At 47.8% G+C, this 23,676-nt stretch overlaps 1 protein-coding gene across 1 annotated transcript in view; it reads right to left on the bottom strand.

Annotated features, from left to right (window-relative positions):
* Window positions 1-204: 204 nt before the first annotated feature.
* Window positions 205-23,676, bottom strand: part of LOC8036685 (helicase ARIP4) — a 58,182-nt gene continuing 34,710 nt past the window's right edge. Inside the window, exons 14-20 of the mRNA XM_029993392.4 lie at window positions 20,231-20,530; window positions 17,629-17,804; window positions 16,247-16,401; window positions 15,788-15,966; window positions 9,182-9,346; window positions 7,101-7,156; window positions 205-1,150 (exon numbers count right to left, since the gene is read on the bottom strand). Coding sequence (XP_029849252.2) covers window positions 923-1,150; window positions 7,101-7,156; window positions 9,182-9,346; window positions 15,788-15,966; window positions 16,247-16,401; window positions 17,629-17,804; window positions 20,231-20,530 — 1,259 coding nt within the window. The 3' untranslated portion in view covers window positions 205-922. The remainder of the gene's footprint in view (window positions 1,151-7,100; window positions 7,157-9,181; window positions 9,347-15,787; window positions 15,967-16,246; window positions 16,402-17,628; window positions 17,805-20,230; window positions 20,531-23,676) is intronic.

The following is a 23,676-nucleotide window of genomic DNA, read 5'->3' as shown; positions in this document are numbered from 1 at the left end:
CAGGCATGCTGGTGGCCTTTGGTAGTGCAGCAACCATTCGGTACAGTGCAGCTATGCACCTGTGTTTCCGATAACACTAGGGAAATCTTGACCTGGAGCACAGATACATGCAACTTGGTGAAACATGCAATAGAGGTGCGAAACACTCGGAGCAGCATCAGAAATTTCAAACACATTCGTGGAGCATCCACACAAACTGCATAATCCAAATGAAAAAAAAAATGTTTAATGTCATCAAAGTCACAGGGGACGAGGGGATTGAGGGAATGTTGAAGGTCTAGGCTGCCTTCTTTGCAGCCACGCGAGACAAATAAATACTGGTGGCACCCTACCCACACGCTGCGTCCCCCCACCTCGAGTCTTGGAATCGGCGGCATGCCTGCCGGTATAATTGTCCCTAGGGTCCCGAAATAAATACTGCCACAGCACTGGCACACCGGTCCACTGCACACAGCTGCGCACATCGCCTCCGCGTCGCCCGTCGGGGTCTTCCACACTCTGCGAAAAATGTCCCCCGGTCCTCCGCAACCACCGGTGGACGTCCTCCGCTGGCAGACGCAGGGCAAAGTCCGCCGTTGGCCGCTGTCCTACATCTGCCGGTGTGAGACGGCACCAGGTTGGCATTGATGCAGCCGGCTGTCGGTGCCCCGTCGATGTCTGTGCCCTGTCGGCACTGGCGCCGCGTCGGCGTTGGAGCTGCGTTGTCGTTGGAGCCACGTCGACGTCAGTGCTTTGCCAGCACTAGCGCCCCATCGGCGCAAGTGCCCCGTCAGCACTGATGCCCCATCGGCGCAAGTGCCCTTCCAGCACTGATGCCCCGTCGGTGCAAGTGCCCCGCCAGCACTGACGCCCCGTCGGCACAAGTGCCCCAGTGGCGTGCCGGGAGCTCTTGGCCCGGCACAGATCCTTACGGGGGCCGTCGTCACACGGCCAGCGGTCCCTCCTGCACCAGGGGGGGCGACGGGGTCTTGGCGGCCGCCCCATTGTTAGCCGGCGGGGGTGCCCCTTCCTCCTCGCTCGAGTCCTCGTCCGGCAGGTCGCTGTCGTCGTCCAGGTTGATCACCTCGGGAGCCGCCCTGCTCTGGCACGCCGCCCCGGCCGCCCCCGACAGCTGCACTCGGCCACCGCACTGCAGCGAGGGCTGCACGATCTGCGCAAGAGGGCAGGGACCCAAATTTACCGCCCTCGCCCAACCGAGTGTTGTCTCCTAACTTAGATGTCTTTGGCATCTAAGTTAGATGCCAATCTAACTTAGATGTTAGATTGGCGTCTCGTCCTGTCCACACGTCACAAGTTGTCCCCCAGTGGCAACGAATGACATTGCAGCAGCCGGCGTGTCGTGCCGTCTAATGTCGCAGTCCCGACGGTTGGGCATGTAGGTCAGGGGTTCCCAAACTTTTCCAGCTTGAGGAACCCCCATCCGTTAAAATAAGACTTGGGAATTTTACGTGCCGAACCGACGAGGGTCGGGGATTCGTTTCGTCCGCCCAAGGATATTTTGACGTACGACCGAATTCTCGATTACGCGGCGGCACCTCCTCTGGAACGAGCGCCCCCTTGGCCAGGATAGGAACCCGCCACCCCATGGATCCGTGGAGCGGCACGCCATGTCTGGGCAATGATGTGACGAAACGGCAGGGAAGCCTCTGGATCTTGTAAGCAACAGTGCACAAATTGGGAGCGTCTAGCTCATAGTTACGTATCAATGGACGGCTCGGATCTCGAGAGATAGCAGGGAGTTTTAGAACAGCGCACGCTAAAGCTCTGCATACGCAAAGAATAGCGTCGTCGCCACTGCTCGTGCGCCAAACGCTAACCACATTTTGCGTTTTGTGTGCGCCATTTTAGCGTACGCTGTCTTAGGAAATTGCGTGCGTACGCAGTCTTTGCGCTTTTCCAAGGACGATTTGTGACGCGAAGTTGGCTAAAGCCAAGACTAGCACAATTAAAATATGGCGGCTCTCAGGACCATGGCTGCGGCCACTTTAGCGGCGTCGTGAGCGCAATGTTGACGGCATCCTCGCGACTGCTATTTTCAATACGGGATGACATTGCACTCGGTTCGAAAAACCCAGTAAGGTTGGCAGCATTCACTGGCAACTTGATGCTTGCGACGCGCAAACGTTTCTCGGCAAAGGTATGGTGTGCATAGGTCAGTACACAAGACACCTCCTGCCGACACAACGCAGGTGGACACGACCGCTCGCGTTGCGTTCGCATGTTTAAACAAATCTAAAATGTTACTCTGGACCAAAAAACCTGTTTTTTTTTTCTCAAGTCACAGCATTTTGTGCGTGAAATAATAATTGTGACTGTATCTTGGAGGCGTTGCAAGCGCGAGATGCTTGGGCTTTTGCGTCGTGACAGAGAAAGGCTATTTGAAAACTCTCTTGCATAGCGTGCGCTAACTAGGGATGTCGCGAACCACCCTAGGTTCGATTTCGAAAGGTTTCGATATTTGCGAAGCGAACTGAGGTTCGATTTCGAAAAATTTCGATATTTTCGTACCGACCGAGGTTCGATTTCGAAAAATTCGCAACTTTTGTCCACAGCGGAGTTTCGAATTCGAAAATTTCGAAACTTTCACGGTTTCTAAAATTTCGAATTCGAATATTTCGAATATTTTTTTACTTCAGGTTCGATAAATTCGAAGATTTCGAAATTCTTTGTAAAAAAAATTCGAAAACTTCGAACGCTTCGAATTTTTATAGACATGAAGTTCGAACAATTCGAAGATTTCGAATTTCTTTTGGCATAAAGTTCGAAAAGTTCGAAAGTTTCGATTCTCTTTTAACGCTAAATTCAAAAAAAAAAAAAAAAACTTTGAAGATTTTGAATTTTTTTAATCCAAGTTTTCAAAGTTTGAAGTCCGATTTTCAAGTTTTTCTACAGTTTCAGTTTCAGATAACGTTTTCACGACTCACTTGTTTTCACAAAATCAAGTTTAGAAAAGTTAGGGTGTGATATCTAGATTCTGCGAAGTTGGTAAGGCAATTAAATGAGACGACGAGTGTCCCGGACGTGCTAGAATATTTGCCAGTGCAGAATTGTGACCGCCAGCCCCCCGGGGGGAGGGGGGGGGGGGGGGGGGTCTTTATCACGCAGTAGTGATTGCACGAACACACTGTTTTACGAGACTCATCCAGTTCGAAACGGCCAGGGGCGAGCAGGAGGTTGAGGCTCAGAGAAACCTTGAAGCGACCTGGCAAACTAGCTCGCCACCCCTTGCACGCTGGTAGTAATCCGATCCGGTGAAGTTTATAATTGTACTGGAGGTTTATTTTCTGGGACGGAGGAATCGCCTCGCAAAAAGCACAAAAGCCGACACAACTCGAGGTCGAGGAGCGTTCTACCATACAAGTGGCGTCGGAAGAGGAAAAACGGGGGGAAAGAGGGTAGCGGGGGGGGGGGGGGGGGGGGGGGACGACTTCAGCCTCCTTCTCCCCCTTGCAGGTATTTCGGACTGTTAAAGAAAACAATACGGGGAAAGAGGGCGTGGTCGAGCTTATTTTAATCTGAAATTATTTATGCATATGTATAGCTACGGTCGCTCTTCACTGCATAAAAGGTTGCGTAGATGGTCATTGTTAGAAACTCGTTGTCAGAAGGCACTGCTCGTCACATGCTTAGTGGTTCGGAAGTTCAAAGCTGTCTTTTCGACCTAAACACCTGTGCCGATAGTAACAAAAGAAAAAAAAAAAAAAAGAAGAAATGCGGGAATAAAAAGCAGGAGAAAAAAAAAAAAAACTATCAAGAATTCGTCGGAAGTGTTCTATTCTTGCATATTCAGAGGTTCAGAGCTTCGAAACAAGTTTCTTTTACCAAAATGTGTACAGGCTAAAAGAAACACGTCCCAGGAACGTGAAGCGAAAAAAAAAAAAAGTTTTCTTTTAATGACGTGCTGAACTTGAACACTACTAGAAATCTTCTGCCATGAGTTAATTTATTCCTTAACGTGAAAAAACATTAAATACATTATTTTGTATTCTGCAGATGGCAATGATATGTACTGTCTGTGGTGTTAATTTAAATGCGATACCTCAAACAACTTAGACGAAAATAAATGTCAAGTTTAGGTCATAATTGCATGCAGATACATGTTTGGTCATTTCTTCGAAACTCACGTTGAATAACAATAATCACATCTTAAGACGGCACTTACCTACGCTATACATAGATCATTCTTTAAAAAAAAGTATAACATATCTACCAAAAATAGCTCCGGCTGCAGCGTGCTTCAAATCTGGCACAAACGATAATCGTCAAAAACCCGTCGTCCGTCCTCGCCCCTTCGGGGATTTATTTCTTTAAACCTAAGCATGCCAGAACATTGAAATAAATGACATTGTCTTTCGTAAGGAACGCAGCACCGCGTGTGAAAGTTCCAGAAAACAAATTACGAATGTACCCCACTACTTGAAATCAAATGAAACCGTCCGCCGGTCTTTCGAAGTTCGACGAACGTCGAACTTTTACCCTATAAGTTCGAAGTTCGTCGAACTTCTGACTTTTCAAAATTCGAAAGTTCGAAACTTTTCGAATTTTCTTGATAAATAAGTTCGAAAGTTCGAAATTTATCGAATTTTTTGGTCAGTCAAGTTCGAAAGTTCGACAAGCATCGAACCTTGCAGCGCAATAAGTTCGAAAGTTCGAAAAAGACCGAATTTTTTTGCGTAATAAGTTCGACGGTTCGAAAAGCGTCGAACTTCTTAGCTTAACAAGTTCGAAAATTCGACCTCCGTCGAATTTTACGATATAGACAATTCGAAAAATCGAAATCTTTCGAACCTTTCGAACCGCTTGATTCGATCATCGAAACTTCGATTCGAAAAAAGTTCGCGGCATCCCTAGCGCTAACGCAAGCGCTAAACTTGGCGCTAGCGTGTGCTAAAATTGCGTATGTGATTATAAAACTCCCTATTGGCTAAACTGGAAGAATACTTTATCTGGGAGCAGGGACCTCGAGGGTACTCTGATAAACACTTGGCAATGCTCTGAGAAACACGGTGTGAGATCCCATGTTTTAGTCGGTCATTTCTGCATCCTGATGATACCATATACCGTTTATATACCACGTATTGAGACGCTATGGATTCTACTGATTCGGCCAACTGCAGTTTGCATTTCGCTAGTCTGTATTTGTACGACTCATTTTTTCTGAAATGGCTGCTTTGCGGCGGTATTTTATGGCATCACATATTTTTTCCTTCAGGGATTATCTCATATCGCATACTATATTTTGCCATTACAGAACTCTATTAGTGTATATGTGATGCAAGGCATACAACAGTGCTCACAAAGAAAACATATCACGGCCTAAAATCTGTCCAAAAAGCAGGCGACTGTAACATGGGCCACTGCAAAGTAAAGGTAGGTGACTGAGAAAACGCTTTCCCCGTCATCTTTGGACTTCCAGGTAATTTTGACATTTGTGCCAGTTTTGTGAAATCCTAATTAACGAGGTTCTACCATGGAGGGCATCAACCATTCAAATATACACAGTTCGTGATATTCGACACAAGACAGACTGTTAGCCACCTCTCCCTCTACATCTACACCTTTTTTTTTTCCCCTCCTCTTTGGACTTAAAATTTGGCCGTCCATTGGCACACATGCAACTTATGCGGGACACGCTTAATGACCCTGATGTGGACTTCTTGCTCATTTTGAAAAGTGGAAAAAAGTGTGCTAGTACTCGTATTTACTCACTAGCTGTACAGTGTAGACCACATATAACGTATGTCACGGGAGTTGCGAAAATCTGCACTATAAGCGGTACCGCGCTATAACCAAAACATCAACTTACCTTTGTAAAAGAATTTATTTTATGTTAGATGAAAAATAAAGCTTAGTTTGAGGAAAGTCTATTTCACCAGACTAGTACAGTTCTGTCTTAAGTGTGTCACACATTTTGAACGAAATGAGCGGCTTTTGCCTGGCGCAGCCTTTTAACGGCGTCGCGGGTTGCGGACGGACGTTGCAAGCGGTCAGGATTGCTAACCCTAATCACTTTTCTCCGGTGATGAAAACGCGTGAAAATTCGCATCCTTCATACGGTACGCGCCAGTAATACCTTCAACTTAAGCACACACATGAAATGCGCCAAATAAGAAATCCGGGCGATGTTCGAGGACACAAATGCTTAGAAAGCACCACTGTAGTCGAAGTAAACAAACACGATGACACGGGCGTTTCTGCCGTCTTGAGAGCGCCGCCACGACATCGCCGCACGAGTAGGTAGATCTTCCCTTCTAGTATGTGCTGGGTTGTCATAGCGACACACAATGAAAATTCACAGTCAAGGATAGCACTTTTACGCGGAACGATGAGCTTCCACTACGCCGTCTACGACGACGATCACAACCGACGCCATGTTTGCGGATAGAAGAAGCCGGCCCGCGACTGGTGTGTGTGTGTAAGCGTTGTGAATAAGTTAGGGGGTGTGTGTGTGTAAGCGTTGTGAATAAGTGGATGTGCACCTGGCAGCATGCAACGCGCGAACACTTCTCCTCGACCTGCGATTGGTCTGTCATTGCGGTTGTTTTCCAATGCAGCGGAGGGACGCACGCACGTGAATGACACGTGCATGCGTCCCTCCGTCGCTATGGCAACTGAAGCCTCTCTCTTCGATTTTCCCCGCTTCTTCGAGCAACCTCCTTGTCCCGCGAGGGTGGTGTTGCGGCTCGCGCTGTTATCTAGTGTCGCACAGGGAAGCGTGCTCGCTGCTCCGGTCGTCGGCGCGGTTGGCGGGCTGTTCCAGAAACCGCACTATAACCGGTATTTCCCTTCGTGCGCCTGCATTTTAAGCGGTATGTAATTACATGGAGTTCTATGGGAGGCAAACCGGTGGTTTAAAAAAACCGCATTATACCCGGTCCTGCACTATAAGCGGTTACGTTGTAAGTGGTCTATACTGTATTTCTTTCTTTTGCCACATGTATGTGCACACCTCCTAAGGCCTACGGGCTGTTCGGGGGCACAATGAAACGCATGATTGATCAAATGACTCCCACTCGGTGGACGGACATCTGGCAAGACTTCAGACGCGTCCCGGCACCCCTTAGGCGTCTTGCACGCTACGACGCAGAACCGTGACTCACCCCAAAACTCTGCTTGTTTCCTGAGTGGGCTGCAGCGCCAGCACTGGTGCCCTCACCTGCAATGGAAGAGTGGAACTGAGCGGCTGCTGGAGAACTTGCCCGCTCGGCAAACTGACGTCAAGGACACGAGGTGCTACCAGATACAAAGCGTCCCGCAAGAAAACTTTTCTCTTTTTTTGTTTTTTTGTTGCAAAAGTAAATTTTGCTTTATGGAATGCTCAGCTTTCGCCCAAACGTAGCACCAGTGGTCTGAACCAGATACCAAAATTTCACAATCAATTGTTATCTTATTTAAAGTTATTGGCGATTTTCAGAAATTTTCGATGGTAAAATGGAGGCCGCCAAAGCTCCCGTTTACACAAAGTCGAACGGCACAAACTACCGAGAACGGGCCTTGTTTTCCCATTGAAAGTTTCAGAAGATTGCGTAACTTTTGAATATGACGACGGTTAGTTCCGGAATGTCTGCATCTGGGTTCGGATGGCTAGCGCTACATTTGGAAAGAGAGTGAGCGCTTTCCACTGCATAGTACTTCATATTTGCAGCGAAGGAAACGCCATGTTTCATGGGGGCGACATGTCGTAGATAGCTCTAAATGCGGTGGCATTGTCCCCCCGCAGCCCCGAAAAAATTCCGGTTATTCGCACCAAAACGTGAGTGCATGGGAGAACGAGGTACAGAGAGAAATGTAAGACTATTTATTTAGGCACAACTTGTACAAGGTGGGGTGTCTCCCCCCCAAAAATATGCGGCGAAGCTTATTTGCCACAAATGTACACCTTGCATTGCCGAACGCTCATTCTCCGTCCAGATGTAGCGCCAGTGCTCCCATGCAGAGACCAAAGTTTCACGACTAACCGTTGCCTTATATACGCGATTTTCTGAAAACTTCCAATGGGAAAATGGCGGCTGAACGAGTCCTCAAATACATGGAGCTGAATGGTGCAAATTATCAAAAGGGGCCCCATTTTCCCACGGAAGTTTCTAGAAAATTGCTTAAACCTTGTAAATAATGGTGAGTTCTGAAACTTTGGCATCTAGTTCAGGCCACCAGTGCCATCAATTGGGTGGAGACAGCTTTCGGCAATACTGCATAGTTTATTTTTTGCACTGAACAATACCCTGCAAGTTCTTTGAGGGGACGTGCTGTATTTGTAATTTCCACCGGTGCCGCCATGAGCTTTACCGTTTAATTTTGCATAGCTAGAAAGCGCAGTAGGGCACGCCAAAAATGTTTCGTTTTCTCAGCACAGTACCTGCAACAAGCCTTACGTGTGCCATACCAGGGCTTCACAAATGATTTATTATTAACTCTCGTTGCGAGTCAAGCGCCAATGTATTGTCTATCAAGAACAACCTTGTTGCTGCGGAGTAGATGCAAAGGTTCGCTATCAGTACGTGCAAAACGTTTCGACACGCTCAACTGTAGTGGCCAGCGACCATGCCCAAGTATGAAGTTGTTGCCAGGCGCTACATCTTTCGCCTTGAAACAGAACAGGAGCTTGCACGACATGTGGCAGTGCGATAACCTCACTCTGGATCGACCGATTATTTCCGCGCAGCAGTTGGCTTTGGTCACAAGAGACGAACTCGTCCAAGTGTCGAGCATAATGGCCCGGTTAAAATATTAAATCACCGGCGTAGTCACTTTTGACGGGACACGGCGATTATAGAAGAGAACGTAGAAAGCAGAGTTCAAATCGCTGGCAGCGCTACAGAACGGCGGACGACAAAACAGCATGCCGCAAGAGAGCACGGCATAAAAACAGCATACGCCAAAACGACACAACCTCAAAATGACACAGCAACCTATAACAGCACGTATAGCTGGCGAATATACTTCGGGACAGTTTCGGTGAATGTTTGCTCGTAATAGTTTATAGCTCCTACCCTAATAACCTCCACCGATTGCACAGAGCACTATACTCCTTGGAGAAAGGTTTTGAGCTTGCTGGTATGGTGTTCGGGTTAAGACGCGAAATAGTGGCAGTGTCGCGTTTGCTCCTACCCCCCCGATTCGACAGCGTCGGGAGAATGCGAGAGTTCCAGACGAGGAGGGAGGGAGCGCAAGCGGCACTCACTCGACTGCGGGCCGGCCTCTCCGATCCCGGGGATGCGGACGGCGATGATGCGTCCGTCGGGAATCCTCAGGTAGACCCCCTTGGGGGTCTTCATCACCAGGATCTCCGTGCCCGGAGGGATTTCCACGGGGGGGTCCGCGGAGTTGTTCAGCGGGATGGTCACCTCTGCATGTGCGGACGCGTCCATCCATCCGTCAATCGGTCACTATGTCCCGCAGCTCAAAAACCACGAGTCACGTCGCCACAAGGAGAGAAACGCGAAATTCGATCAAGCGGCTGTTTACCGATTTCTAAGGTACTTTTTGTTCTCGTAGGATCGTTGATCGGAACTCGTATAAACGCAACTTTCTAGACGAGTGCAACTTCGCGACATGTTTGATTTCCATCAACTTTAAACTAGAGCATCTGATAAGTGGAACCATATCTCTTTGTACTAGTTTAGAAAATGTATTCTTTCTCTTGTTGCAATGGGTTCTTTTTGTTGCACTGGTTTCAGTCGATCAGAGCGTTGCTGCAGCGTCATTCACCTTTCTTGCCCCTCCCCCATTATATTGCCCTCACGGGCGCTGTGGGGTACCTGAAATAAATAAATAAACATTGCCAGGTCCCTTAGAGCATGCAACCCCATGGTGAGATGCTGAGAACCGAGGGGTTTCCCAGGGTGCCCTCAGCAGTTCCCTTAGCGTCCCACTTTCCTTGGCCATCCCAGAACCCTAAGCAAGGTGTAAGATGTATGTATGTGAGGACATGCAGCACGGCGAACGCTGCGAAGCAATCGACCAGATGAAGTCCTACTGCCACATGTCCGAGTAACCTCGGCCGACAGCGTCTCCGCTGTCCAGACGGCGCAACTAAAAGAAAAAAAAAGTGTCTCGTTCCTATGGCAACTGGGCGCACGCACTTCCCCCTTGGAGCATCTGCTCTGACCTTGACGGTCGATGGCTTAAACGTTGCGCCAGAGACGTTCAACGCTTTCATAAAACTGTTATTGCCGCCGTTGAGGCACGAAACTAGGGTCGATGACGGAGCAGTGTCTAAGCAACACACGCAGCACAGGTGACAAGTTCTATGTGACGTGGCGCACCCATAAAACGACTTTAAAGACAAGCGTGTCTCTCGTAGAGAAGCTTGGGAAACTGGGCCCGCGAGGAGCTGCCATTAGCCACAGAGCCGTCTATACTGGGAGAGTTTGGAAACTCTTTTAAACGTGTTACAGTCTAGCAACCACGATTGCTGATCTGGCAACCAAATGTGTCCCCTGCCATATTCGCGACTCCAGCGACCTATAGGGGGCGCCCCCACCAAACAAACATGGCGACTGAGTCCAGGTCGCGGCGGCTCGGCCGGGCTGCCTGAACAGGTGGCGCGTTCAATTTAACAGATTTTCTTTTGTTTAATGCCCAATTTTATAGGTATTTCAACTGAGACTGTTAAGTGTAGCCGATGCAGATAAACTTGCAAAGCATAGTTTTGTTTTACCGGTGTTTTTTTGTTCTTTTCGTGTCAAACTTTCGTTTCGGAGATTTCGTACAAAACCGAAACTATGGGCTCCGGAGAGACGGTAATATACTAATCAGTTTTGATCATCTAAGGAAAGCGGCGATGACTACAGAATTGTTCCACCAAAAGTAACTTTTCAGCTAACTCGCATGCCTCGACCATGCGACCTATCTGTCCGCGAAATCGAGCTTTTGTGCGTATTCGCGTTTATGAAACAGCTCCAGTCGTCTGCTCGGCCAACAACACAGGCTGCAGGAAAATTACGAAAATTAAGCAACCGCTTCTTGAGCCAAAAACCATGTTAACCTGCCGGCGCCCCACTAAGCAGCTGATACTCGTATTTCAATTCAGGTTTTAGTAGCAATCGAGAAGTCATTTTGACGAACAGGTTATGTATTATATTACGTACTATGGGGGGGGGGTCCCACTAAAGCGATATTAGTATATCCTTCGGGTTGCAATATGAGCTTACTTGACTAGCTATTAGGTGAGCTGCTGAATAAAAGTATATTTGACAGACGGAGACATACTACTTAAACTTAGCCAAATGGTTCTATAGCCGGCAGCACGGTGACAAACTGAAAAGAGTCTTCATTGAAGATCTGCGCAGAACCTCTCTGCATTGAACGGAGAAAATTTGTATTTTTTTGTGGCCGGTCAACCTGACCAATGTAGACGTATATTGCTGCTGGCTTCGACGTCCTCGTAATATCAATATTGGAGGCGCGATAGGTCAAAACGCCGTGACAGCATCTAACGTTGCGAGACTTGTCTCTCACCTTTTGAAAACAGATCATTTCCCTCATTCATCATTTGCAGTGAGCAAGTTTTCCTGATTCAAGTAATTGCGAAATTAGCCCAACTCCTTCAATGTGGTCCAAAGGCTTTTTCGGCGAAAAGCAGCCAAGATGAATAGCCAACGCACCGACCGGCGTGGGTGGCTCAAACTTGAAGCTAACCGAACACTACCAAATCCAAGAAAAGCAGCTATCGAACCTTCCCATTCACTTGACTGCAACATTGATGTTCCCTCCAGTATCAGTTACCAAGGAGTCGTCACTTTGAATGTGATTCGAGACAGACAAGAAATCAAAAAGTTTTCCGTGATTCCTCCCCATCCAAGAAATCGAAAGCGCGCGACCGTGTGCTGTGGAGTAAACGGGCTTTCAAACACGTAATAGAAGAAAACAATCTACTGAGGCTTCACCACACTAATGATCACTCAGGCAAACTTAAGAAATATTCGGACCTTCGTCAAATTACATCGTTCGCCACCGCCCCGACAACACGTCTCCGCGAAAGCCACCAGAGACGCGGAGGGGCGCGGAGCAACCTGGACCGGTTGGTTCCCGGTTTTCCCGCTTAGCGACGTCCGTTTTGCTGGAGTCGCGAATTGCGTTACCAATTCATAACCCACTCTGGATTAGCCACCCCATGTCTGAAGTGACGTGTCGTCGCACTGAGAGGGTTTCTCATTAACGTGAGCGCCTTTGGCTTTTTCTACGCCGTCCATTGCTCACGCTTCCTTATCTACAACAATCTCCAGAAACGTTAATGTTTTTCATCCCCTTTTCTTGTCTAGAAAACTATTTTTTTTATATTCCCACCACCACCACAATTCAACACTACAGAAAGTGTTTGCTATGCAGGGCTTGCAAACCCGTGCCCTAAACTGCCTGACCTTTTTTAATTGAGCAAACATGTTTTTGCTTAAAAACAAAAAAAGTATTTGCATGCTTTTTGCATGCAAATGTATGTCTGATTTCTCTCTTGTGTCCATTGTTTTTTGCGCCTTAACACCATGATTTCCCAAAAGATTATTTGCGCGTCTTCTTTTTTTTATTGGAGATCCATAATAAGTGAGCGGTCTTTGAATGCAGTATTGTTTTCATAATCATAGAATTGTTTTCATAACCGCGAATTTAAGTGGGCTCGCTCAGAGTGGAGTGACATAGCGAAAACCTATCTCCAGCTTGTGTTATCGCGAGGTCTTCTTGTTCTAGCCAGATTTAGCGGGTCACATCAGCCAAACTATTTCGGTTCATGCAGCTCTGATTAGCCGCACGGCAAGGACCCATCAGGCTTGCCACTTGCAACCAAGATGAGGAGAGGAGTTTATATGACAGCTGCAAAGGGTGCGGTGTCTACACCTAGATATATGTCACACCGTGACCCTAAGCAAAGTGTTCTTTCAGTTTAGGCATCCTTTTTATAAGATCTGAGCCAATTATTGATTCTTTATTGCATCAACACTGGGACCAGTGGTTCCTTGAGACTGAAAGGTTTGATTACCCCTGATGTAGGGTTGTACATAGACGGTTAATATACAGTAGACTCTCATTTACTCAAACTCCAGGAAGCCACGAGTTTTGTTTGAATTATTGTAGGTTTGAATTATCAGAAATTCATTTAGATGCGAGATGAAATTATTTGTTACATGGATGGCTACACATACAAAGCAGATATTTTATGATTTTCAGGTATGCCACACACGAAACACTGGCAAAATGTAGGAGATAAATTTATTCTTCCCTCAAAAACATTCTTCATTGTAGACTGTTCAGACAGCGCAGAACACCTCGATACAGAATTAATTAAGATTGCTCATCCAGCATCCACACATGAGTGATGAAAACGGGCGCCGTGTGGCAGTTTCCATAGCAACTTGCACGGATGCTGTGATGTTTACTTGTGCCATGCTGCCACATCACGGCATCTGTACAAGATGCTATGGAAACCGCTGCACAGCGCCCGTTTTCATCACTCGTGTCCCCCTTTAAACCCCGTCAAGTGCGCTTCTTGCCGAGCACCGATGAACTGTGGAGAAGCAAAAACTATGAAAACGAGCTCCGTGAGTACTGCTTCTTCGCAGCGCGCCGGTGCTCAGAAACAAGCGTGCTTAACAGGGCCGCAAGAACAAAATGTATGACTTAACACGAAAATGCTGTTCGAATTAAGCGGCTTATAAATACATAAAAAACATAGCGGGAGAACAGCGATAGCTCTAAGCAGCTCGTGTCACAAAAAAAAAGCGCGTCAGTGTCAGTGCCGTGCACTCAAGTCCAGAGTTGCTCGAAAGGGTCATGACGTCGCAGCCACATGACCCCAAGTGGGAATTTCAAACAACCCACAACGCTCACGCTCACGTGATGTCTTGCTTGGAATGAAAGCGATTAAAACGTGGCATGTAATGCGATTTAAAGGTCGCCGCAAGTCTCAAATGATTTCAGTTTATAAAGTAATTAATTTGCCTCAAAGAAAATATTTGAAGAATTTTAGGCGGAGGCGGGATTCCAACCCACGACCCTTAGGTTGCGAGCCAGACACGCCACTGATTAGGCCATGCAGACAAGCTTGCACTGCTTGGGAATGAGCGGAAGTTTTTATGTAATAGCCATTGCGTTCTACTCTTAAATGGGTACTCCGCCGATTTTTGAGCTACCTCAACTAACTATATTTTCTGACTCCCCGGCCTTTGCCCTTTCTGGAATGCTATTTAATATCGTAAAATTCATAATAGTTATTGCGAAATCGGCAAATGAAAATGATGCGAAAACAGACATTCAAATATACCCGCCCTTTTCAGGGCCGTGACGTCAGTGGAAGTTCAGCTTGCCAGTCGGGCGAGCAGTCTAAAAAATAGAATATGCCAATTATTTGTTCCGTGCTGGAGCGCGGGGACTGGAGCGAGCTTCCAAGGCATTCATTTGACACCATGAAACTGCTTCGAATCAGTTGGGAACAAATTCTACAGTCCAAAGACTGAACCCCTGCACTTCCAATGACGTCACTTTTTCATTGTTGCCAGTAGAGACTTTCAGTTTGAAAAACACGGTGAGGACCAAAATTGTAAATTCAATAACTTCGTGAAAAAAAATTATTTTGACCCAATATTTGGGATACTATTTTGGCGATGTTGTTTGGCGAGTTTAGCAAAATTTCAAGCAAATCGGGGACCATGAAGAAATCGGCGGAGTACCCCTTTAAAGGCGAAGCTTAAGCATCCACCTGTATTTATTGATACTTGCTTGAATTAAAGGAGCTGTGCAACAATTTTTGTAATGTGCACAAATACCGCTTAAAACGGATCCCTAACGTTAATGACCTATGAAACACGCGTTCGTTTTTCACCCCACGCAATAGAAGTCCCAGAAAAAAATTTAAGAAAAACGAGCAGCGTTCACCCCCTCAACTCGCAGCCAGAACAGGCGGCCACGTGATCTGGAGCCGATTATATGCCGCCAGTGTGGATCATAGCCACGCGCTGGGGTTGGCAAAGCGCAGGACACGCGCTGAGTTCCAGACATTGTTATGGCTCGGCTGTTGCCGTCGTTGCAGCGATTGGACACGGGTCACTACCCGAATGCTCCTCGAGCTAGCAATTGTCACGAGCCCAAGTCGAGTGCCCACGTAATGCTCGGGTCCAATCTATGAACCGCATTCAGATATCGTCACTTGGGTGTACTGCGATCCCCGAGTTACGTCATCAAATTTTGCAAAGGAGAGATTGAATGAAAATGATCGCTTTTGTCCTTGAAATTACACCGCAACAAAGGAGTTTCTTGGCCAATGGCGTTGCGTGTGAGTATCCTTGAGTCCCAGGTGTGCCGGTAAGCTCGTCTAGAGAGAAAAACATTCCAATTTAATATCGTTGCACAGCTCCTTTAACCAGAAGTATGAAATATCCGAGTTTGAATTATCGTAAGCCTACTGTACTATGAATGCAAATGAAAGGTTATCAATGGTATTACATATTTAAACCCTTATTTGAACAATAAGGAGCAAGATGGCTAAATCACTCGAGAGACAGATATTGAGGCCAGGACACTTTTGTGTCTAGTACCCTTTTTGTCTCTTCCCAGATGCAGTGCAGTGCCAACTAGACACTGATAAAATGCTATTGCTTTCGAATAAGCTGAGAAGGAAAAATCAGCGGTGAGAAGAACAGCAGCACTGGGTGATTTCGGTGCTGACATTGCAAGAATGTGTTTCAGTGCCTGGGAACTCGTCGACTCACTACATTTATAAAGAACAACGGGCACGTTAATGCGCACACTGAACAGCGTCCCGAGACGCCCTCGTGTACAAAAAGAGACGTCCACTCACTTGCGGGCACGCGCATGCGCTGCACGGTCATGCCCTGGCGCAGCAGCGACTGCATCACGTTGGGGCTGCCCCAGATGGGCATGTCCCCGTTGGAGGCCGGCTGTAAGGGCGACGGCGTAGTCTGGGCGGGCCCCACAAACGTCACGTTGCCCTGCTGCCGGTTCTGCCAGCCCTGGTACCTGCGGGAATCGTTCGAGGAGGGGATGCTTGATCGGTCTGTCACCAAGCTTGAAGGGCCCCTCACTCGGATGCAAGGCCCCTCATCAATCTTGAACACGGTATAATACTCCGCATGCGTAAAGTGCACGAGCAACTTTGTGGTTCGTCGCTGGCCCGTAACGACCTGGCAGCCCATAGCTATGGCTATAGTCCATCATAGCACGAGACGCAGCGCAGACGGAGCATAGTAGCCCAGGGAAAAGTGCTCGTGGAGCGCGCACGTGAAGGGTGCACGCATACCCGTTGGTGTAGGCGGCGCTGTGCACGTAGCTGCGTCCGCCGTGCAGCGTGGCCCTCTTCTCCAGCTCGTAGCTCTGCTTGGCGAGTCGCTTCTCGAACTTGGTCAGCTTCAGGTCCTTGCGGTCCAGCAGCAGGGACTCGTGCTCAAAGGGCTCCTTCGGGTCAGAAGGAGAGATTGGTAAGAACTGGCATCGCCCGCCAACGAGACTCTTATGGCGGCATCATTTGGAATGTCTACCACAATTGTTCCTTTCCAGGTTGTCCCGGACAATAAGTCACCCAATTTGGAGAAAGAAGGATGTAAAAAGTCATGAGCCATTCCGCTCTGTCAAGGCGAATGACCAGCGAAGCTGTTCAGCACGTGACACAGACCCGCCTCGAGGAACTGGAGGAAACTAGACACGCGCGACGGGAGCGCCACCCCGGGGAAGGAAAGGAAACTAGGCACGCAAGCGCTTGGAGCGACGACAAAGAGAGGGCGGTGCAAGCGTAGACATGGCCGACGCGGGTCACACAGCTGCTAATTTTTGAGAAACCTTGATTATCTACCTGAGAGTCTATACTGATCTTGAAAATGGTGCTATTGATAATTAATGTACTGAATAGACCTAAATTACCCAATCATCAAGAAGAATGCAGGGAATGGTGTTCCACATGCCACATGTGCCGGTGCCTGCAGCAGTAACTCTTCTAAAGCAAAAGCCTAAAACAAACAGCATCTTGCACGCACATTCGTCAACGGTTTATTTTGGTTATTTGCATTGATTCTTCTTTAATACTGGGAAGGTGTGCCACGAGCGTAAAGATTTTACTCACTGTGCACGAAAAATCCACGGACTTTAGCCATAAACAGTTTCGCTTCAAAACCACTGATGGAGATCGCAGCCTTCACAAAAGGTTTGATAAAAATAGCGGTCCATAAAATTGATGCCGATCTTTGTGTAATCAAGCTCTTGTCCGAAATAAAATACGCAATAGGGCGGTGTCACCGCGTCACTGGCGACATCTTGCAACGACCAGGAGGCGAAGAAAAAAAGACAGTAAGAAGGTCGACTCTCCCACAAGTTCTTACGTATGCTTTGCGCCAACCGACTGTAGGTACGGTGCATGGAATATGTATGTCTTAAAAGGATGCGCTTGGTGTCCCATCTTGCCACGGAGGTGGGAAGCTTCCGGAGGTGACATGACGCCACCAGAGGTGAAGCCAGAAGTGCGGACGGACACGCACCCAACGACGACCAAAACGGCTGCGGCTTTGGTCGTCGTTGGGGGCATGTCCCTTTGCACTTCTGGCTTGCCTCCAGAAGCTTCGTACCTCCATGAGCGGAACGAACTCCCACAAAGTGCACCTCGGCACGCACGAGCGCGGAGGGAGCACTCGCCTTGGTGAGGCACTGGGAGTACTCGACGGAGAGGGTGCGCAGCACGGAGTCTGAGTATCCCCCAGCCGAGGCGGAAAGGTCCTGCACAGGAGGGTCGTCCTCATTGTCCTGGACAAGCGTGCTCACGTCCTTCCAGGTCAGGTTCGCCTCTGGGTTCATCTCGTCCACCACGCGGTCTGGGGAGAAGGGGGCCTCGTATTCAGCTGCGATCGCTGGCTTAGGTTCAGCTCCGACTGCCCAGTCGAATACGGTGGTGACCCACACTTGGTTGCGACTGCTGACTCAGACTAAGTTGCAACTGCCGACTCACGTTTGGGCGCAGTTTCTGACTCACGTTCAGTTACGACTGTTATTTCGCACGCAGTCGCGACTGCCAACTCGTTCGATTCTGACCACTCGCTCCGATTCAGCCACGATTGCTGACTCAAGCTCCGTTCCGACTGCTCCGTTCAATCGAGACTGCAAACTCGTGTTCGGTTGTGATCGCTGACTCGCATTCAGTTGTGGTTCCCGACCCAGAATCAGTTCCGACTGCTGCATTCAGTTATTACCGATTTATAGACTGCCAACTCACATCAACCATGATTACTGGCTCGCACTCAGTTAAGACTGCTGACTCATAGTCACTCGCAATTGCCGACTCTCATTCAGTTGCGAATGCTGAATTACATTCAGTTGCAAATTCCACTGCGATTGCTGACTAAACTCCATTTTGAAATTGCAATATTGGTTGTTTATTATGTATTCTGAGAAAGCAATAATTCACAAATAATATAAAAAAATGTACTGAAAAGCTGATTTCTTCGAATTGGGGAAAAGTTTTATCTTTTTATGCAAAAGCTTTATAGGACACATGCAAAGGCAAAAAACATTTTTTTTTAGACAGCTTAGATGGAAAAAGGCTGTCATAAAACGATTTTACAACGAAGAAACAAAATTTTAGAGCCATATTTACGGCGCTATACGAATTTGTAGTTGGCGCTCGCGGGAGCCGCCGCTAATCACGTGGTAAGCCCGCGCGCCGCCGCGCTGCGTCACCGCCGCACGCTGAGCGTTGTGCGAACGCCGCTTCATCGCGTTTCTCCAAGCCACCGTCGCCGCCGCCGCACAAGTTCGTCAGCTTCAGGGCGCCGCCGCCGTCGTCTGACCGGCGCACAGGTCTATCACGTCTGCTTGCGCTTTTTCAGGAGTTTCCTTTGGGCTCTAAAAGTTACTTATTCGTCTTGGTTTTTTGTTATACTTCAAACAAAGATGAATAAGTTACTTTTAGAGGCTATAGGAAGCTTCCGAAAGAGCGCAAGCACCACGTGATAAATAAAGACCAGTCACGTGATAAATACGGACCACTTTTCCGCTGTGCCCGCGGGCGCCAACCACAAATTCGTTTCGCGCCGTAAATATAGCTCTAAAAATTTTTTTTCTTCGTTGTAAAATCGTTTTATGGCGTCCTTTTTCCATCTAAGCCGTTTAAAAAAAATGTTTTTTTCCCTTGCATATGTCCTTTAAATTTTAGGTTCACCACGTAAAATCTCATTAATTCCCACACCCAGAGCTTCACACTGGTGTATGTCTGCAAAAGATTTAACTATGGCCCAAAGGTTCAAGGTGTCTCCTAAGGTCATGGCATACCAATACTATATCTTTAACAAAAATATCAAAGATCCACCGAATAGAGTGTCACATTGTCAAAATAACAGCAAAAGATTTAAACGCCTTGTTGGTTCAACGTTAGCATTTAATAACTCAGCACTTCCTCAAGCCTTCAAACACTGGAACGGTCTTCCCGACGACACTGTCACCATATCTGATGCAAAAATGTTTCGCAGCGCACTTACTAACTTCTTTCTCATCCCAGGCTAGTATGCAAGCTGACATTCTTCGATGCTCCGTTATTATTAGCATTGTATTATGTTATTTTGTCCCAAAGTGTTTCCCATGACTGATTTAACTACTTTTAGTTATTGTCCTGTGCTTATTGTCGTCATTTGTCGCACATCAGTATGTTCTAATTTCAGTTATTCTTTTGTTTCAATGTTTTTGCGTTGTACTTTATGCCTTTGTTGGAAAATAGCCCCCCCTCATGTAATGCCCACCGGGCCTTTGAGGTATTTTGAATAAATAAATATAACCCAAATCATCATTGCCAGAACTGAAGTGAAATCACACAGTAGCAGCGGCTTGCTCCGGCATTTTAAGCACTAACATAAGATTGTTTGCCAACGTGAGCTGAAGGACCAGCCACAAAACTCGAGAAGCTCCCCGCGGCCTAAACCACTCAAATAGAAAAGGCTCTCTCCTGCATGGAGAGTGCAGAAAGCTTGATTCTTCGAAGCTGTCAAAAATGACCAGTCAGAGATAACATCTCGCTAAATGAATGGAACCGCAGACCTGTTTCGCCCAGCCAACATTACTCCTCTCGACGAAGATTCACCCAGTCACATCTCTATCCATATTAAAAGGAGCCAGGCAAGGACCCACACACTCATATTTTATAGAGTGCACGTTCAAGCAGTTTTTGAGGGATTCTGACTTTGGATTTGACTGTGCTATTTTCCATCTACTTTCACGAGGACCATTGGAATTAACAGAGTCATTTACTCACCGGACATGCCCTGCTTGTTGACTTGCCGGTCGTAGATGCGCTTCTCGAGGCAGTTGTCGCACACCAGGCGGTAGATGTGGCACGGCTTGGCCTGGCCGTAGCGGTAGATGCGGCACACGGCCTGGGCGTCGTGGCAGGGGTTCCACGAGGCGTCCAGCACCACGATGCGGTTGGCCCCCGTCAGGTTGATGCCCAGGCAGCCCGCCCGCGTCGACAGCAGGAACAGGCTCACCCCCGCGTTGGCGTTGTACTCGTTGATCAGTTTCTCGCGCTCCTGGGCCGACGTGCTGCCGTCCAAGCCTGGTTTGTCCAGGGGAGAGGGGTCGAGTTTGTCCATTAACGCGGTATTGCCAAGGTTCCCTTCAATTTCGAGAAACCTCCATCCTGGCGCTGCTACAATGAAGCTGCGCAGAAGCCCGCACAGCCCCTAAACAATCGTTTGCATACAAAAAAGAAATAAACTCATACCTATGCATCAGTGCGTAGCTCACATCTGTTAAAATATTAATGTTTAAACAGGAAAATTGCTTTCCATAGGGTGGAAGACAGTGGAGGAAACTGGGTAGTCGGGGAGTTTGGGGAACCCCTCGTATTGCATTCTTACCGGCGCTAACTTGAATTTAACGAGCATCTGTTGTGAGCCGTGGCCTAGCACACTGGAAGTTAGGCCAGCTGGCCCAGTTGGCCAGCTCCCAAACTCGCGCACTACGAACTGACTGCGCATGGTCGCATGCGTTGTGTGTCGACGTGTTGCGAGTCGCCCCGCACAATGCTCCCTCGCCTCAGTCTGTGCAAACCCGGTGTTGTCTCAAGAAAGAAATAAAAGAATGACGAGACGTCTAAAAAAAGATCTGGCAGCCCGTGCCACGAAGATGGATATTGAACTTCTATGTCGTTCCACAACTAAAGTGATCTAGTAATGTGGATATGTAGTGTGCTATGGTACTTATCGTCGGAGCCACTGTGGCAGAAGCCACTCTAGGCTTTAGATGAAGGAACTCTGGACGGCGAGCTCCAGACTCTAGATGGCAGACTCTAAACAGGGTGTCTAGCAAATTATTGTTTTGAAATTCCCCGACTTTTCCAGGCTTTCCCTGACGATTTCAGGTGAAATTCCCTGACCACTGTAGAGGCGGTTAAATATATGACCATTACAACACATGGCATTGAGCACTGAGCAGTGCGAGGATCATTTTGCACGGGCTTAATCTAACTTGCATATTCCGAAATATTCGGGTTCGTCCAGTCCGGATTAAACAAGCACTTTCTTGCCGCCGACGTCGTCGGTGAAGGGGCCACTTCCGGAAAGGAAACCGAATGGCAGCATGGCCGCCAGAAGCATACTTTCATATACTTTTGGCTTAAGGCTTGGATTGGATTGGGGTCTAGAGCTTTCCCATCTGTTACTAAATATAGTATCTCTAACTGGATGTAGCCTAGTGTCGCGCCCTCAATCCAATCCAATCCAAGGCTTGGACTGGATTGGTCGGCTGTTCCTTTTGCATCGTGCGGCACACTCTACATCGGGTGAGCAGAGTCCGCGCTCCGCTTTAAGCAGAACTTATTGCCTTTTTTCTGCCCCCAAGTCCTCAAGTTGTTGCTCAGGGTGCTTGATGGTGTTTCCGGCTCATTTCCACTGACTGGGCTCGTTTTTTGAAAATATCCCTGACAATTCCCTGATTTTTCCCGGTAATTAAAAGTTCCCTCAAGATTCCCAGTTTTCCCGGTCGCTAGACACCCTGTCTAAATTAGATAACAACTCTAGAAGGTGAACTCTACACGACAAACTAGATTCTAGACAGCACACTCTAGACAGCAAACCCTAGACTCTATATGGCACACTCTACTCTAGGCCCTCGACGGCAACTTTAGACAGCAGACACTAGACTAGGGGGCAACCCTAGAAAACGGACTCTAGATGGTAGACTTTGGGCTCTGGATGGTACACTCTACCCTAGACAGCCGGCTCCAGGCTCTGGAGACAAAATCTAGACTAGAGGGAAACCAAAAAGGCGGACTGTTGAGAAATAAAGAACAAGAAGTGGGGGGATTGGGGGCATGAGAGAGCGTGCACACCACAGGGGCAGTGTTTCGATAAACGGCCATCCGAACGGACACGATTCGGGTCTCTCCTTCCATTACACGAACTCAAGATGTTGCACTATGAACTCTAAATTATGGACTCTAGACGGTACACTCTACTCTAGACAGCAACTCTTAAAATGGCGGACTCCAGATGGTGAGCTCTAGCCGACTGACTCTAGATGACAGACTCTAAACGGCAGACTCAAGACGGCACATCCTACTCTAAGCGAAAACTCTAGGCTACATGGCGACTCTAGATGGCAACTCCAAATACCAACTTTAAAAACAGTAGACTCCAGACTGAATTCTAGACAAGGAACTCTCAACAACGGGTCTAATGGCAGTCTGTAGACTCCAGATGGCAGACTCATACCTGCCAACCTGTGGACTTTCAAATTCGTAAAAGTCCCGCGGCTGCGGCGGGGGGGGGGGGATGTGCAGCTTAATATCAGCCTGGCCAGCGTGCGAAATGCTTACATCACACGTGCACATGCTACACAATCCAAACTTCTCTCGCTTTTTGGGCGGCACGAAGCACAGAAATTTCGACGTGTAGGACTTCAGGAACACCTAAAAGTACCTCTTTTGAGGTTTGGAGTTCCGCATTGCGCCGCGAAGCCACAGTGACCAGGAGAATGCGAACCAACGTGCACCTGTGCACCGCCGAACACACGAACAAAGGCTTTGAGCTTTGGATTTTTGATCTTTGGATTGGTTTTCGATCCGTGGCCACCGGATAGACGGATAGTAAAAACCACGACGCTGCTGTGGACGGTACCTATCGCCCTCTTGTGGCGGTGCAAGATACCGCCAACAACAAAGTTACAGAAAACAACACCAAAAAAAAAAATGAAATAAAAAAAAAATAAAAAAAGTATATTTTTCGTAAGATTTGAAACAAGATTCGTAAAATTAGTCCCAATTCATACATTTTACGAAAAATTCGGAAGAGTTGGCAGGTATGGCAGACTCTAGACTCCAGGTGGCAGACTCTACACAAGGCATCACTCTACTCTAGACTAGATGGTTACAGACAAACTGTAGACTAGACAACTCTAAAAACGACAAATGACTATGCTCTAGACTGCAGACCCTTCACTCCAGACAGCAGACTCTTGACGGCGGACTTTAGACGGCTGACTCTAGACGACGGCTCTAGACGGCAGACCCTAGGCGGTGCGCTCTAGACTACATGGCAAGTCTAAAAAATGGCAGATTCTAGAATTCTAGTCAACAGACACAAGACTCCAGACACAAACCCTAGGCTCCAGACAGCTAACTATAGTCAGCTGGCTACAGCAGACTCTAGATAGGGCACTCTACTCTAGACGAAAACTCTAGACTAGACGGTATTCTGGACG

Source organism: Ixodes scapularis, unplaced genomic scaffold (assembly GCF_016920785.2).
Source record: "Ixodes scapularis isolate PalLabHiFi unplaced genomic scaffold, ASM1692078v2 PGA_scaffold8__174_contigs__length_109621045, whole genome shotgun sequence".
NCBI lineage: Eukaryota > Metazoa > Arthropoda > Arachnida > Ixodida > Ixodidae > Ixodes > Ixodes scapularis.
Note: the sequence above shows the minus strand (reverse complement) of the source record. Positions and strands in the feature narration are given on the sequence as shown.